The sequence below is a fragment of the Cyrtonyx montezumae genome, unplaced genomic scaffold (genome assembly GCF_038088225.1).
Source record: "Cyrtonyx montezumae isolate F1298 unplaced genomic scaffold, pur_monq_1.0 scaffold_2, whole genome shotgun sequence".
NCBI classification, from domain to species: Eukaryota; Metazoa; Chordata; class Aves; order Galliformes; family Odontophoridae; genus Cyrtonyx; species Cyrtonyx montezumae.
This window is the reverse complement of record NW_027071936.1, coordinates 47,932,457-47,950,398: the sequence shown is the minus strand read 5'-3', so window position 1 is coordinate 47,950,398 and position 17,942 is coordinate 47,932,457. Positions and strand designations below refer to the sequence as shown.

Below are 17,942 nucleotides of genomic sequence, written 5' to 3'. Positions count from 1 at the left end.
TGTATGTCGCTAAATAATGAGAATGCTAAAATCTGTCAACTCAATTTCCAAGTGTTTTAGATTATGCATGATTATGGACATGAATGAATCCAGTCTTCCTTGCAAGCTGCTCAACTGCCTTGTTACAGTTAAAGCAAATGCACTTATAATAACGTGTCAAAGAGGAAGTGACGTGTTTGATCCCTGACTCGCGAAACTGCAGTGATAACTGTATTGAGTAGTTACACTGATAAGATGTAAAGCCGATTATTGAAGCAGCACTTAAAAGTACCCACCCTCCCTCAAGTTTATAGAAAAAAAAAAACACTTTAGTAGCATTTTAAGCTTGTTGACTAATTTCTTTTTTTTTAACTTCTTCAAACATTGTTCTTAAATACCAGCATGGTTGGGTCTTCCTGCTGAATTTGGTGTCCTTCACCAGTCAGAAGATGCAAAAGTTCCAAAGAAGTAAAGCTACCCAAATGTGATTTCAGCAGGTCTCTTGGTTTTATGGTTTGCCAGTTACTGAGAACCACTTTTTCACATTTGGATACTTGCAGATTAGTTATGTTAGAAGTATGCACTTAGTTGAAAATGCATTCTGATCTTGAAATGCTCTTCAATTTTTTACTATTAAATGCTAAAACTTGTATTTATTTTTACAAGTGTGAAGTGCCTGTATGGACTTGGTTTAAAAATGAAGGGCCAAGTTTAATGAAAGTTAACGAGAAAGATGCTGCTATTTTTGATCTTTGTAGATGAACAAAGACCAAAAATAGCATTGCCACCGTAATCAGATGCTGTTTATTAAATACTTGTTCAAATATAATTATGAGATATTTTGTCAGGAGTTCTTGAGACTGCTCATGTTGTTTTTAATAGGTCTTCGTTGGGAAACTTTCAGAAGGCTGAGGGTAAGCTCGTGTCATGGTATTTAGATGTAGGCAATTATAGGCCTGTCAGCTTCTCATCAGTCTCACACAGAATAATGCAACAGCTGAAACCAGATTCAATTAATGAAGAGTTAAAACACTGTGATACAACAGATGCCAAGTTGTATGTTTTCATGGGCTGTATTTTGTAGGACTGAATTGGTAGATAAACGCTATCTCTGGATTTTGCTGCTAGAATGATCAATGTGTAGTATTCATACTTGCTGAGTGTAACTGGTTTATAACAGGGTTATGTGTAACTTGGTTCTGCTTGATATTTTAAGAAATGAAAATGATACAATATCAACGTGGCAGACATTAAATATTTCTGGCCAGCTAACAAGCCCTTGAAATGCAGTCATGAATTGTGAATCATCCACTGGTTGCAGGGGGGATTTTTTTGTTTTGTTTTTGTCACTTTTGCTGTTGTTCTTGGTTGGTTGGTTTGTTTGTTTTTTAAGGGATCCTGTAAAGATTGTTGCTTGTCTGTACCAGGTTTATCTGTAATGGGTCAGTTGATTGCTGTTAGGTTTTTCAAATGACAAAGATTTCTGGGGTGTTAATTAAAGAAAAAGTTATGCTTTGTCCCAGCATATGACCAATTGGCAAACTGTACTCAAGAAAACCCATCTGTGTAAGGGGCCAAATTCAAACTCATCCACATACAAACAAGGAAGATAACCTTTTCTTTTAATGCTTTCAAATGTGAAAGTGTCTCAGGAAACAATGACTTCAAATGCCATGAAGGTTATAATGTAATCTGAGTTCTTTCTGTGATAATAGGATTGAAATAGGCTGATGTGATTCACTTCAGCCTGCCCATGAAAGAGAAGAGAAGCAGGCTAGAGAGAAGGTATATTCTTGCGTTTAGTTCCTTATTAGATAATTTAACAGGAGTTACAAGAACAACTTTTAAATCAGGACTGATGTTTTTCCAAGCAATATGTTAAGTACTATTATGTCTGTTAGAGCTGAAAGTGTAAGGTCCAGGGTAAGGGAAGTGTGCCTAGTAGGTCACAGTAAATGATTGGTGTGTCTCTTCAGTGTTAATCTATTAAATATTACTGCTACTGATGGTTTAGTTTTTAATAGGGTTGCAGCGCCAACATAACTTTCTCTTTTCCTTTCAGATTTCTGCTGCTCCTTGATGAAAGGAACCATCCAAATATTGCCATTCCATGGAACTGACGTACTGGTGAATTAGTTCTGCTTCCCTAAAGGATTGTAAAATGGAGCCGATAACATTCAAAGCTAAGAAGTATCAAGCACCTAGTGATTTCTCAGCAAGCTTCACCCTTCAGCTTGTAGGTTCCCTACCTGTGCATTCCTTAACCACTATGTCCATGCTGCCTTGGATTGTGGCAGAGATCCGGGCTCTCAGTAGTGCAAAGTCTTCCAAAGAAGAACTTGATATCAGCCAAATCCGGCTTTATGTTTCACCATCAAGTTTGCGATGTGAACCAGACACGGGAAAAATCCAGCAGTGGGATCCTTTGATTTGTTCTGGCCTGTTTGAATACAAGCCACAGCATGTCCATAAACTGATTCACAACAGCCATGATCCAAGTTACTTTGCCTGCCTGATAAAGGATGGAGCAGCAAATCAGCAAAGTATCTGCTACGTATTCAAAGCTGATGATCAAACAAAAGTAAGTAAAAAGAAAAAAACTAAATGCACCAGATCAAGTAGCATTCAGAATCACATTTAATAATTTGTTCTTTCTATCGGGGGCCTTATAGAAAAGATGCAAATGTGGAAGAGGACTTGACATGACTTCTAAAATAGATTTGCTTTTGTACTGTTTGAAACTTCCCGCCACACTGTAAGACCTTAAGGTTGCATTTATAATTAAAGATTTTTTTCTCTCTAAAACTGAGATATGCATCACTTTAATGTTGTTTTATAATAATGTTTTTAAATAATGTTTTAATATGTTCACTTTGATATTAATGATTCTGCTGAATTAGAACTTGCTTAATATGTGAAGTGGAAGGTGTGTAAATCTCCTACAGGATCAGAACCTGAATTTTGTTGGCTGCGAAGGCACTCTAGTTTGGGATATGCACTGAGGCTTCTGAGTCTGTAAGAGTTTTTCTGCTGATGTCATGGGCTAGAGTTTCACCCTTGAGCCATTGTGAACTTTATCTAATCTTATGGTCAGTCCTCTCAAATTTCTCTTTTCATGAATTGGGACCAATGTGGCTGGGAAAGAGGCACTTTCTTTCTTGCAAGATGTAAGGGATGGGCTGTAGCCCAATACATAGCATACCTCGGACTGCAGGACACTGTGGAAGCCTCTTCCCAGCTCTATCATCCACACGGTGATAGAAAACAGAAGAGAGGGACAGTGCTGCAGACCTGCACAGTGCTGCAGGTCTGAACTGTGGGCTTGCTGTTGCACACAGCAAGATGGGAGTTGTGTAGGTGAGTCTCACATTGTGGGTGAAACTGCCTCAGTCTGCATGCAAATTGAGTCCTTGCTGGAAAGGTTGCAGCATTAGAAACAGATGATTGCTTCTTCTCCTGTTTGAGAGTAATGTGAGATAGTAACTCTCTGAAGGAGTAAGACTGGCACAAGTCTTTTGTGATAGGTTGATCTACTTCAGGCAAAATAGCAACACGTCCTTCATCTCTTTAATGTAGACTAGTGCTTCTGTCAGAAAACAGCATCTTGCTATATGTTGTTTGCTTGCCTCAGAAATGTCTTGCTGAAGCACCTTGGAGGAGTTATGTGAATGTACACTGCACTTAGGATTTATGCCAGCATGCCCAATAGCAAAACATTACATGATTCCAAATACATGGTCTCAAGCTTAGAGGTCAAAACATACGGAAAGAGCTTTAGTTAAATCCCTCTTGGAAAAAATAACCAGACAGTTCCAGTAAATTATAAGGAAAGTATGTTGTAAATCATAAGCATTCAACAGAGACATCTTGTTAAGTTAGAATGTAGAATACCAAACGTACGTATATAAGCAAGTATGGAATAGGTCTTTCAGGACTCTGCATTGAATGGAAGCTGGTAGATGTGTTTTGCAGTTTGCCCATGCACTCCTTTCTGTGACTTGTGATTTTACAGGATTATGGTTAGTTTGCAACACCAATCACTTCCAATACATATTCTTTTGCAACAAAGGAATGAAAAAAAAGTACTTCTTTCCTCAGGTTTGATCAAATTCCTGGACCTGCTTGAAACTGAAGTGAACGCAATAAGTATCTAGTTAAATTTGCAGCTGTATCTACCTGGTTTTAGAAACAAACTCCACAATTTTGGATACCTATTTTAACTACCTAGCTCAAAAATCAGATAGCTGTCTGCCCCTTGAAAAACTGCCTTGGATGAAAATTCAGTTCTCATTTCTTAATTTGTCTTAATTTCCAAGAAGTGCTTTTGTTGACTGTTTTTCCAAGCTAGGTTACTAACTTGGAGGTAGACACCTAATCAGCATTTGTGGACCTGTTTTGACAAGAGGATAGTGGAAATGCCAAGTATTTTTCACTCCAAAAGTGAAGCCCTGCTTTTTCTTAACAGAAATTTCTGATTAATTCAGTGTTATGCAAGTTCCTTATCCTCTATAGGGTGCTGTTATTCTGCCCTGTGTATTGCCATGTTATGTCATGTAGATAATTGCCATCTGTGTGCTTATGAAGGGGTGGGAGTTGATGTTACCTGTTTAGCAGATACCCAGCTTGAAAGGACAAGAGTGTACTATATGCCTGCGTTGCAAACTGAGGAAGCTGTTTGATGTATGTGAGTTGGGATGAAGACTTTAGAACTATGTTGCTGAGCTCATCTTCTGCTTCAGAAGAATGAAACTTTAGAAACAGGACCTTTGCAGCCTTTGTGACTCAGCAGACTCCTATGCTGGCAGCCTTACTCCTGAGTTCTCATAACATCTTCCCTGAAAACTAAAAACAGTCTTGCAGACTTAGTCTGCATTGTCAGGTCTTAATCCCCTCAGAGTCTAGAGTGAACAAAAATGTTTTGGTCACAGAATTTGTGTTTTGATATCAGCTTCTTATCCAGTGATCCTGAGCATCTAAACTTTTGTGAAAATCACATTCCTTCTACTTTAAAAAATGAAACAACAGAGCTATATACCAGCAGGGTACTCCTTATAATATTGCAATCTACAAAAGCCACAGCTCTTTGTAGCATGGCTTTATTTTACATGAAGTCCTCTTGGTCTGATCAGATGGGATTTGAAGTAGAAGGTTGTCATAAACGCTCAGAGTCCAATCTGAGTTTTTAGAATATTTTATTATAATCAAAAGGTGAAAAGCAATAAGCAAGCAGCGCTGGGTGTGCCGGGGAGTCTCGCTCCACCAACGACACACCGCAAAGAAAGAAAGAATACCTATTTAAAAGTATAGTTCATACATATTCATCACATTCCAAACTCTGATTTATAAAGAGAATTACACTTAAGGGTTGATTTTGATGTAAATCTTCAAACCTTGAAGGGGAAGAGCCCCTCACTGGTATTTTGTTAGGAGGGGTAGCGATAAGCCTGACACAGCTGGCCCAACACATAAATCAGTAAGGGAGTAGCACCTTTGGTGCCATGTGGTCCTTTTCCAAGGATTAGCTTCCCCAAGCTAATTACCCCGAAAAGGGCCACTGGCCCCATCTCTCGGTGCATTCCAGGCTAATCTCCCAAGGTCTGTGTTAGTTTCACCCCTTGGTGTGAGGAATACGCTTTTTGTTACACAAGACTGGTGTTTGAAATGCAGATAAAGTTCTATCCTTCCATGTCTCACAAGGACATTTTACTCCTTTAAGTAACTTTGTATACCAATTGGAATTAATGCCAGTCCGAAGGTATTGTGTCAGCAGCTTTGACTTTTTATCTTTGACACGAATCACCTTTACATGTTTCACAATCCCCCATTTCCTTTTTGATCCCCATCAGTGATTCGTGTCCGGTATTCTAAATTCAATACTACTTTCCTAGCAGCTTGCAAAAATGGAGCCGCTTCAGTTTTTACTACCATCAATTTGTGGGTCCTTCCAGACTTTGCTTCTTCTGGATCTATTGGCATTGCAGAAATCTGCATTCCTTGTATCATGGAAGGTATTATCCGAATGAGGCATGGAATTACACAAGGTATAAATATTAGTCCAATCATCCCGCACAGTATCATGAAACCCAGTCGTTTCCACCACGCGCCCCCAAATAATTGATTCCACCAGTCATCGTTTAGAATTGAATTCCACCTCTGGACCGGAACATGGGCAATTCTTTTTATCTCTTCTGCAATATTTGTTATGGCTTGTCCGCTATCGTCTATTTCGAGACAGCATTCGGAGGTGTTAAACCTTCCACAGACCCCTCCTTCCTCCACCAGTAAGTAATCTAGAGCTAACCAATTTTGATATACTGCTGCCCTGGTTTGTGAGAGTTATCGGTCTATTAATTTTAAGGCCTCTGCTGGTATGTTTGTTTGTTACTACTTCTACCACGGCTTGTAACCTAATAGTTCGATTCAGCATATAGATGGGAGTTCTATATCCCCAACTACCATCTTGGGCCCACGTAGCTGGGTCATAGTATTCTGTTATTCTCTGTGGAGGCCATTCATCATCCTTCCAGGTTTGAGTCCCTCCTATTTTTAATTCTCGTTTTTGTCTAGCCAGAGTTTCGTATAGTGGCACTCCCAGAGTTTTCCCCCGTTGTCTAGGGAATAGGAAAAAGGCTGGTTGTATTATCCCAATAGTACAAGTGCCTTTCCAGTCTTTTAGCAATTTATTAAATGCCCGTCTTCCACAGATCCAAAATAGTCCGTCAGGAGATCTCCAATCTGAGACATTCCTTCCCGGCTCTTCCCAAAATTCCTTTAAGGCTTCTATTTCCCTGAAGGGATTTTCATTGCTCTCATTCTTCCAACATAGGGAGTGTTTAGTAAGAGATGTACAATTATTTGTCCAATATCCCTGGGGAGGGCTGGGCCACCAATATCCCGGTCCCTCCGTGGAGTTTGTGGTTAATACCATTTTACAGGGGGTAACTCCCAAATGTCGTTTAAATTGCCTTCCTTCCCTTGATATACAGATTTGTCCAATAACTTCATGACTAAGTATCCATCCCTCTGGTCTCATTTCAGTTGACCTGTGAGTATGATTCCAATTTAGTAATTGCCATGGTTCTAGTCCCTCCCCTCTCCAGGGCCATTGTTCTGTCATCTGAGACCCCCCGCATATCCAACATGAGGATATATTTAATTCAGTGGCAATTTCTTGCATGAGGTTAATGAACAGGTTAACCTCCTTGGTAGGTCCAGATTCCCCTAGGATTTTTCTCACCTCATCATAGAGGGGTGACTGTTTGTTTTCCTGCATTTTGTTCTTCTGTATTTTGTTTTCCTGCATTTTTGCTTGACCTGCAGTTGCTTGGTAACATTTCTCACTAGCTCTTCCTTGTATTGATCTTGGACCCCCCCCGCCATCAGAATATCCCCACATCCCTGATTTAGTGAAACAGATGTTCTCCTCTCCCTTTGGACAAGCATGGCCATTTACAAATCCACTTTTTCCTTTGTTAGCTGCCACCCAGAGGTCATGCCTAGCAATTATAATGCGTTCCTATCATAACAGGCCGCGTTTATGTGGGTATGGAATGATAATGCCCATTCTGTGGTTCGACTGTATTTAACGTATTGGTAGCACTTTGAGCATGGGTTTGCAGTTCCACTGCCAGGATAGCTCAGTATGGTTAAGAGCATCACTATACCCCACCGTTCTCTCATCCCTCTGCCTCCTCCGCCTACCGGGTTGCATCCGGCAGCGGGTTAAATCATCTTCTCGGCAGCAAGGATAGTCTTCAGGGGCTCCATACGAGCAGTCATATCCTGCGCACCCCTGCCCAAAATTTCCCAATTTGTATTCTCACAAGTCGAACACTACAGGGCACCCAGTTTTGTTGGTAGTCCTCTATTCTTTATATTTTCTGCTCCCTGTTCCTTGGTCCTGTGAATGAAGAGCTCTCACCGTCTCTGTCAGGAGCCTGAGTTCCCTGAGCGGTTACCTCCCTCCCTATATATATATATAATCGTCCTACCTTCAACTACTCATTGCAAAATTTTCCCTTTTGCAGACACCCCCCCCTGCAGTGGTATCACCACTTCTCCTTACAATAATAACACATACAAGTCATGCAACAAAGTAACATCCACACTTATCCTTAAAGGGGGCGATTTAGTCCCTTGCATGAACGTTATCGTTGAATTCGTATTTTCAGTTCTCCTGGAGACGATGTAACCTTCCAGTCCTTAATGTCGATGGGGCCTTTTACACGGGAGGCGTGAGTCCAGCCCTTCTCTGCCGTGCGCACACTGTTTCTGTAGTTAAGAGAACGAGAAAAGGTCCCTCCCAACATGGGGTTAACGAAGTTTCTTTCCAGGTTTTTATTAACACTTTATCTCCTGGCTTTATCTTGTGTATTGTAAATTCTAAGGGGGTACTTTGAGCTAACAGCCCCTTTTCCCTTAGTTCTTCCAAGTTCTTAGTCAGAGTTATTATATATTGCTGTACAGTACTCTCTCCCAATCTGGGATGATCGATGGGTATTCCCTGAATATAAGGCATTCCATACAGCATCTCATAGGGGGATATCCCATGTTCTGAATTGGGCATACTCCTAATATTAAGTAAGGCTAAAGGTAAGCATTTTATCCAAGACATCTTAGTTTCTAACATTAACTTAGTTAACTGGGCCTTCAAGGTACCATTCATCCTTTCTACCCGCCCCGAACTTTGTGGATGCCATGGGGTGTGATATTCCCACCTTATCCCCAGGGCTTCTGCTAGGCCTTTCAAAATTCGGGAGGTAAAATGAGTTCCTTGATCTGAGTCAATAACCCCTATTAAACCATACCTGGGGATAATATCTTCCAAGAGATGTTTGGCCACTGTTTGAGCAGTGGCCCTAGTTGTGGGAAATGCCTCTACCCAGTGAGTTAATTGGTCTAGTAAATACTTATACTTTCCTGCCTTTGGTAATTCAGTAAAATCTATTTGTACTCGTTCAAAAAGTCTGTGTGCCAATGGCCTTCCCCCTGAGGGTGTTTGTTGTAGATTTCTTTTGTTAACCTTCTGGCAAATTAAGCAACCTCTTGTTTCTTGCTTTGCTACTTCAAATATCCCTATGCACCCATATAATTTTAAGAAACAATCTGCCAGTGCCCTTCTTCCCCAGTGGGTTCTCTGGTGCATTTGCTGCACAATTCTTTGGGCAAAGTTCTTGGGTAATAATTCCTGGCCATCGGGCAAAATTATTATTAGTCCATTTTACTCCTAATTTCTCAAAGCTCTCTCTTTCTTTTTGAAAATAGATTTTTGGTGTTACCTTTTCGTCATCTTGGGTTCTTATTTCCTCTCTAGTTAGCCTGCCCCTTTTGCCTCCTCATCTGCCCGATTAACTCAGTTTCTATTAAAGGATGCAATTGAGCTGGGGGGGCTTCTAATTTTTCTAGCCTTGCTTTTATTCCTTCCAGTCACTGGTATCCATACAATTACCCTTCAGAGCCTCTAGTAAGAGAGCTGCATTATGTTTTTCATTTTCTAATTGTCCTTTGAGTTCATCTATCTATTTCTGCAGAGTTTTAACCAATTCCTGAAGTGACTCTGTAGTTTGGCTTTCTGATTTCAACTGCTGGTCACGGAATTCTATGGCTGCAACCGGAGCCGAATCTAATACTGCATAAATAATTACCTTCCCTTTTCCAGCTCGGGTACGGCCGTTTTTCTGCAGGATGCCGTCTGAAACACTGCAAATTATGCCAGTTCTGCCGTGCCCAGTCTACCTCTGTTAATGAGGGTCTGGCACCACGCCTTTCTAAGAGGTCGAATAATACCTCTTCACTTTTCATTGTGACTACACTGTCGCTCATTTCTCTGTACTCAGAAAAGGTCTACACTGAGGGAGAGGACATACTCAAAAGCTCAATTAACACCTCATCACCCCCCATCCAGGAAGGCATAACACAGCTATTAAGCAAATGTAAATACTGTTCCAATCACTCCTCCCTCTTGCTGAGGGGAGCACACAAAAAGACGAAAGCTAAAGACAACACTTTCATAAGCTACAGTAAATAAACTTCTTGGAGAGCTACACAGTTCCTCACTTCCCCAAGCTTAACGCTTATGGGTGGAATTCCCAGTTTTCCTGTGGTTCCTTTCGGATGCCACCGCTGGGGATTGATTTCTTCCTCATCTTTTTGCGTGAGAACACACAGTCTTGAAACTATCTCTCCTTCATTTATGGCAAGGTTTATTCCTAATACCACTATTAAATCCCTCCCCAGTAAGTTATGTTCTGCCTCGGGGACCACTAATAAATTCCCTAAACAAGTTTTTGTTTCAGCTTCAATCGTTACACCTTTTTATTTTCATTTTTTTTTTTTTTTTTTTTTTTTCCTTTTTTCCAGTTGGGACCCATAAGGGTTCATGTTTCACCCTGACTACCAGGCTTTTATCCTTGCTCACTATACACCCTTTAGGTAGTTTCTGTATTGTGGACCTTTCAGCTCCTGTATCTATTAAGAATATAATTTCTTCCACCTGGGGACCTACTTTTAACCTTATCATGGGCTCTTTAGTTGGTCTCGTCCCCAGGATGTATATAGCCCCAACACCTCTATTCTTTAAATGCATCCATCCTGTCGTGTTTATCTATTCATTTATTTATTTTAAATTTCGATTCAGTGTCCTTTCTTCCCACAATAATAACATTCTATTCCTCGTTCGGATCCCTTTTGCAGAGGCTTTCCAATGCTCTTAGTATTCCTAAGGTTTTCTCTTTTCTTAGGAATCTCCTCCTTTTTTCACCTCTCACAGCCGCGACAAATATTCGGGCCTTTGCTTTTTGTTTCTCCTCATCCCACCTTACATATACTTTCTGTGCTTCTCTCAGTAATTCATCTAGTCCCTGTTTCCTGCCAGTCTTCTAACTTTTCCGATTTCTTTCTAATGTCCGTCCAAAACCTGGCCACAAACTGGGTTATTGCCTGCCCACTGGAGTACCAGGATCTCCTTAACCCTTTTGCCCACGATCCATACCCTCAATTACACTTTCGTATACCGTTAACAATTGCACTTCTATATGCTACCTTATCCCGTTTCCCTTCTCGCCTAAGAAACAATGTTAGTTGATCTTATAGCTTAAAGTCCCATTTAGGGCTATGGACACCTTTCCTCTATTGGTCTGCCCTCCTCATTTAAAAGATAGAAACTCCCATCCTTTACACCTATGACATACATATAGACAAAAGACAAGTGGTGTACACACAAAGAGAACAATGACAGTTGTTGTCACTCGCTTCGTCCGTCTCCGGCCGTTTCCCTCGCGGGAGGACGGAACCGCGGATCGGGACTCCGCACTCGCTCCGCAGCGATGCTGCGTCTCACGTATCCAGCACACTCATTCACAACTCACAAACATCGGCCAATGCACCCGATCAGGCCTTATTTGTTTTCCACCCGACATTTCAACAATTTCAACAGATTCACAATAATGGACCATCAATTTTTGTTTTGTTTTCCCTTTCTGGGATGGCCCATTTCCCCAATATTTTACCATTAACCCCAGCGGACTGTCTCGGGGTGTTTCAAGTAATTTGCTCCCTTTCTTATCCTTGGGGCCTCTCTGTGGGTCCCTCCTGGGGTCAGCAGATTTCAACTTTCTCTGCCCCATGTCCCCAGTATTTTATCATTAACCCCAGCGGACTGTCTGGGGGTATTTCAAGTAATTTGCTCCCTTCCTTATCCTTGGGACCTCTCCGTGGGTCCCTCCTGGGGTCAGCAGACTTAGACTTTCTCTGCCCCATATTCTTATTCCGGGGTTTCCTTCTTTAAGCTATTTCCCCTCCTAATTCTAGGTGATCTATTCCCTTCCTCTGGGCCTCTCTGTGGGTCCCCGGGAATTTCTAACCACCCTCTCGAGAGGCTTTCCTCAACTTAATTCTCTCCACCCCGGAACTCGCCCTCCCAACCAAGCGATACTCACAGTCCGAAGTTTTCGCCTGGATCTTCGTGCACAAGAATTACAGGATATTTACTGCAGTTTTTCCAAGGGAGCTCTTTTCCTTGCTTATTGCTTTCCCAAGTTCGTGTGGTGCGAAAGGTCGGGCAAGGATCCTTTTCTCTCGAGGCTACCGAAAAGGTAGGGCGCCTCCCCGGGAGTCAGGATGTCCTGCTCGAGTCCAGTCGCATCACGTCGGGGTCACCAATTTGTCATAAACGCTCAGAGTCCAATCTGAGTTTTTAGAATATTTTATTATAATCAAAAGGTGAAAAGCAATAAGCAAGCAGCGCTGGGTGTGCCGGGGAGTCTCGCTCCACCAACGACACACCGCAAAGAAAGAAAGAATACCTATTTAAAAGTATAGTTCATACATATTCATCACATTCCAAACTCTGATTTATAAAGAGAATTACACTTAAGGGTTGATTTTGATGTAAATCTTCAAACCTTGAAGGGGAAGAGCCCCTCACTGGTATTTTGTTAGGAGGGGTAGCGATAAGCCTAACACAGCTGGCCCAACACATAAATCAGTAAGGGAGTAGCACCTTTGGTGCCATGTGGTCCTTTTCCAAGGATTAGCTTCCCCAAGCTAATTACCCCGAAAAGGGCCACTGGCCCCATCTCTCGGTGCATTCCAGGCTAATCTCCCAAGGTCTGTGTTAGTTTCACCCCTTGGTGTGAGGAATACGCTTTTTGTTACACAAGACTGGTGTTTGAAATGCAGATAAAGTTCTATCCTTCCATGTCTCACAAGGACATTTTACTCCTTTAAGTAACTTTGTATACCAATTGGAATTAATGCCAGTCCGAAGGTATTGTGTCAGCAGCTTTGACTTTTTATCTTTGACACGAATCACCTTTACATGTTTCACAAAGGTGACTGTGGCTTGCAAATAAGTTCTGAGTATATCCACGCATCAGGGTAGGCTGAATATAAGAGAGCAGAAGGTTGTCTGTAGAATTACACTAAGAAGAAGAAATTAAATGCAGTTTGGTAGAAGATTAAGCAGTGGAGGCCTTTGAAAAGGAGGACTGGAAACTTGAACTCTATTCAGACAGAGAAATTTCACTGGAGGTGATAAAATGCGTAGAAAACTAGGAATGGTTGCCCATTTAGCATAGGCATTGCAGATGGGCTGTAGTTGTATTACTTTACATGTACATACTGAGGCAGAATGCATTCTTGACTAGTGAAAGGTTATCATAGTGTATAATAGGAAAACATTTTGTTTGTGGGAGATTATTTTTTGCTGAGGAATACATTTCTAAAATCTGGAAATTATGGAGATGTGGGATTGTATGTAATGATTTTCCTGGATATGAATGCAGTGTTGTCAGATTCGTTGTTGCTCTACTTCCAACATGTCATCCTCTTTAGAGAAGACATCAGCAGGCAAGTAATTAATGCTAAAGAAAGTCAGGATTCTTTGCTAGGAATTCTTTGTGCTATTTCTCTTTTGAAGTAAGAGATCAGGCAGTGTCCTATTGTGTAATTTTTCTTCTCTCTAGGACCCTTTATAATTATTTCCATTGCATCATCACGGCATTATGCACCTCGCTTTCTGGGCTGATACAGCAGTAAGAAGGGAAGGTTGGAAGGAGTGTTTCTGACAAACTGTTTCTTGACACTTTGCTTGTGCACAAGCATATACATATAAGGATCATTCCACTCCGGATAGTGCTAAAAGGAAGAGTTGTACTGCCTACAGAGTAAGCATATGAATTAGGGTTCCCCTTTCTAAGTAGATCTGTATCTAAGGGATCTGGACTCTTCCTTCTTTCTTCATGTATAGTTTCAGAAAGTATTTTTGTGTGGGTTTTGTGTGTGTATTCTTTTGTCTGTTTTACACTTTCATCCTCATCTTGTGAAGATTCTGCTGGGGCCTCATGATTAAGTAATTTCTGTCTGATGATGGGACTGAAGTGTTAATGTATATTCTTGCAGGTACTCAGTACTGGAGGTGGAATCAATTATATTGCCTGTGGGGAATTTGTGAAGGCTATGAATAGGTCATAGGTGGGGATTATCCATGCTGTGTTGAGTAATGGTGATGGAAGCTGAAGAAAAACTACTACAGTAAATACATGCTTGTGGAATAGTACCTTAATCGTAAGAGTACACTGTTTTTGAACATTGGCCAGAGTGGTTGGTTACTCTATACGTGTGATGACCTGAGTGGAGACATGCTACCAGCCCACACATTGTACCAGTGTCTTCCAGTCTGCAGTTTGCTACAAGTTCTACAGAGACGTGATGCTATTGGCATCATTGTTGTGGAAAACTGTTTACTTGAAAATTACTACCATTTTTCCCCTACGCTTGGGATGTGGTGGTTTGAAAGACTGTTTGGAGCTGTGGGTGAAGTGTGCTGTTTCCTTTGTCAGTTCATTGTCCACAAATACAGCTCCACTGTTTTCATGTGATACTTCACTGAGCAGTTCATTCTCTCTGAGGAATCATGAGTGAATCTGAATGATCAAGAGAAGCCAATGACACACTATCACTGGATCTCCAACACAGAGCAGCCAGAACATCTCTAGAGGTCCCTTCCAATCCCTACAATTCTGTAATTCCTCTGTAACATCTAGAGTAATTTTTATTCTTATTTTCAGCTCAGAGTAGTGTGTCCCACAATACTGATTTTTCTTTAGTGCACCAAATTATTTTTCTTAGGTATGTTTAATCTTAATTGATTCATTGTTGGCTGGCAAGTGAAATACTGGGCTCAGCAATTTATCTGATAATGCCCTGGACCGATTTAGATTTAAGGTTGGTTAAGTCTGCAGTGTCCTTGTGATGTTTTTTCTTTTATTGTAAAGGGTAACAGTTTGAAATCATTAATCTTAATGTAAGTGTGAAGTGAAGAGAGCATTCAGCACCTGAGCGTTTTCCAAGTCCTGTGTGTGCCACCAACACCTCTGCCCCACTCAGCAGCCGGACCACATTTTCACTTCTTTTTGTCACCTCTATACTTAGGAAGCCCTTTGTGCTGCCTTTCACATCCTTCTCCAGACCTAACTGCAGACGGGTTTTGTCTGTCCTAACAGTGAATTTTCTGCATGCTTGAACAGTTTCTCTATACTCCTGTCCCTGCTTCCCCCTTTTGTATAGTTCCTTTTAGTTTGAGTTTTGCCATGAGCTCCTTGTTTGTCCTCTGTCACTTTTACCTGACTTTCTGCCATTGAGTTGGTCTGCTCTTGAGCTTGGAGGAGGTGATCTGTGGATTTCAGTCTGCCTTCTGGGATTTTTTGTTTGAAAGTTTCTCTTTTTCTTGTTTCTTTCTACATTATGAACTGGAAGCTAGGGAAAGCCTAGAAACTTTAGCCTCATGTCTTGTAAGAAGGAGTATTCCTGTGAGAATATATATGATTGATAACTAGAGAATGGAGATATGTAAAACACTTGTTTCAGATTTTGAAAAGGTTAAACTTTGTTCTCTCTCTCTCTTTCTACAGTCTGCATGCAAGTTGTCATAACAGTCTGTAATATATATTTGTGTTTACTACAACTGTTAATGCTATAGTTAGAGAGCACTATATAGAACTGTTCCATTATATAGAGATTCTGCTTGTGACTTAAGACCATGGATGCACAAGATGTATGTGAGTCTGCTTGTTTCTTCTAAAGCTTCGTTCTGCAGTATCATTAAGAAGGGATGTTTTGGCTCAGGAACTGGGCTTCTGACAGCTACAGGAACGTTACCATGAGGGTGACAGTGCCTGTGTGGGTGCAGCAGACAAGAAATCCCACTTGAGTTGGAAGCCTGGTCTTCAAGTTGATGGCACCATGTGCATGGATTTCTCTTATACCCCATCTATCCTGTTGCAGAGATAAGCTCCATCTTCTTACACCACTGCACTTACTAAAATGCAACCTTTGTCCTGTTGTTGAGCTGCTCCATCACAACAGTAATTTCCACTTTTGTCAGAGATTCCTTTTGTGTGTGTGTGGACCAATTGCTTTAATAGCTACAACTTAAACAACCTTCACCTACTTCTATGAGTTACAAAGCTTATGTGCTTAAGTAGATCAGGTTGTATTACCTGGAATGCAGTGTACTTTGTTACATGTTGTTTGTGAGCTGATTATGCCCTGGAGAAGCTGGTTTTGGATAATCAAGACTTAGCTCACTGTGATGCTGCACAGAGCTGAAGTTGTGAGTGAACTTCACATTATTCATCTATAAAAGGAATTGCAAAGGCCCTGTGAACTCCAAAGCAGTTGTTGTGAGGCTTAGCTTAGGATTCTTATGCAACTTGTTTTTGTGTGAGACTCAAAGATAGGGCCTCACTAAGTATCTCATTTTTAATAGGACCATTTCCCTTAAATTAATTCAGGCAAGATAATTGTAAAGATGGAGATTTTTGTTCATTACTGTTTAATGGTATACAAAGATTAAAATTAGGTGGCTTTTTAGCAAACGAACAAACAACAACAACAAAAACATTCCACTGAAACAAAACAGTAACTGACCTTACTTCAGTGCAGCTCAGAGCTTCATATGCCTGTGTTCACCTTCTTATTCACAGGTACTTTTCTTTATCCTTTTTATCCTTTTTCTTCTCTTTTTTTTTTTTTTCTTTTTTCTGATGCAGTCTCCTTAATAGCAGAGTGCTAGCAAAATGTTAGTGCTTTTTCTAGTTTAGGAAGTCTCCCCCATTTCCCATATGCTAACTGGAGAAATGCATGTGAAAAACAAAAAGGGGGAAAAAAAGAACAGCAGAACGAATGAAGAATGAAATACATACTTGTGCACATATATAGGCTGGTATATATATATAAAGTAGGACAAAGTTTAGCTCTGTAAATCTTAATAGAGTATCATATGCAGTGCAACAGCCAGCTATGCTCTGGCTGCTTCTCACAAAGTAAGCAGGCTTTACACTTACCCTGAGCCAAGAGTGTATCTGTGACTGGGGCCAAGTGAGCCAACTCAGTGCTCATGGTCTGTTCATATGATTTATGTATGGAAACTCACTCTGCTATCAGACTTTTTGACAGCCGGTCAATCGTGCAAAAATTTTTGCTACAGAATTACTACTAAAAACTTCATTTGATTTCAGCAATGTAGCATTCTGTATCAGATTACGTTGTTCTCTATTTAAATATGTTGGAAGTGTCTGTGTCCCTTGATCTGTCCTGTGCTCTCTTTTAGCTGAGATTATTTATTGTTCCATCACTTTTTCTGCTGGAGATTATGGCAGATGTACAAAACAGTGGAACTGAGGCTAAATAAACAAATAACAATGTGATGGTTTCTTGGTACTCGCCATTCCTTCTGTTACAAGTTCTGGTGTTGGTAGTTTGTAAAGCCCAGTAAAGGAACTTAGAGCTGTAACCCGTAATCCAAATAATCCCATATCCATATGTCCTTGAGGGTTACAGTGGAGTTTTCTTCAGGAACTTCCACTTCACTTAAGAGGGAACTGTTGTATCTGTTTTATAGAATGTCAAATGAGGTACAGAGAAACTGAGACTACAAAAGTGCAGTGTTTGTAGCCCATGTATGAGTTTTCATTGACACTTAAATTTTATATCGGTACAAATTCCTGGGTATCCTGTTATGGGGAATTCCTAAAACAAATTCTCACTTGTGAAGACTGTGGTTCAGCAGTAGTTGTATGTCTGCTTGGCAGACTCTCGTGACTGATATGAGGACACTGAGCACAAAGCAGACACATAACCAGTGATTAAAGCATTTGTGCAGGAAGAGGGAGATTGAGCTTGTTCACTCCTGGGCACTGAGGCCCTGGTTTCTGTGCTTGTGGTTGGGCAAAAGGCTATTCTTTGTCCTTCTTGTTAACGGGGAAGGTCCATAGTGCCAGAGAGTGGAAAACATAACTAGGATTAACAGAAATTGCAATAGCACTGAGAATTTGAACTTAGTCTTCCAAACTGTAGGCTAAGTCCTACAAACCCTATTTGTTTGTCTTTGTAGGGCAGTGTTGAGCTACTGCAACACCAGCATTGCTTTCTGCTCCAAACTAACCCAGTGCACCTTGTTAGGT

General features: G+C 40.8%; 1 protein-coding gene across 3 annotated transcripts in view; it reads left to right on the top strand.

The window, feature by feature from the left end:
* TBC1D1 (TBC1 domain family member 1) overlaps positions 1-17,942 on the top strand; it is a 101,997-nt gene that overhangs the window by 3,837 nt on the left and 80,218 nt on the right. For all 3 annotated transcript variants that reach the window (XM_065735673.1, XM_065735675.1, XM_065735674.1), the window contains exon 2: positions 2,042-2,560. In XM_065735673.1, the coding sequence (XP_065591745.1) occupies positions 2,141-2,560 (420 nt within the window). In that variant the 5' untranslated portion in view covers positions 2,042-2,140. The remainder of the gene's footprint in view (positions 1-2,041; positions 2,561-17,942) is intronic.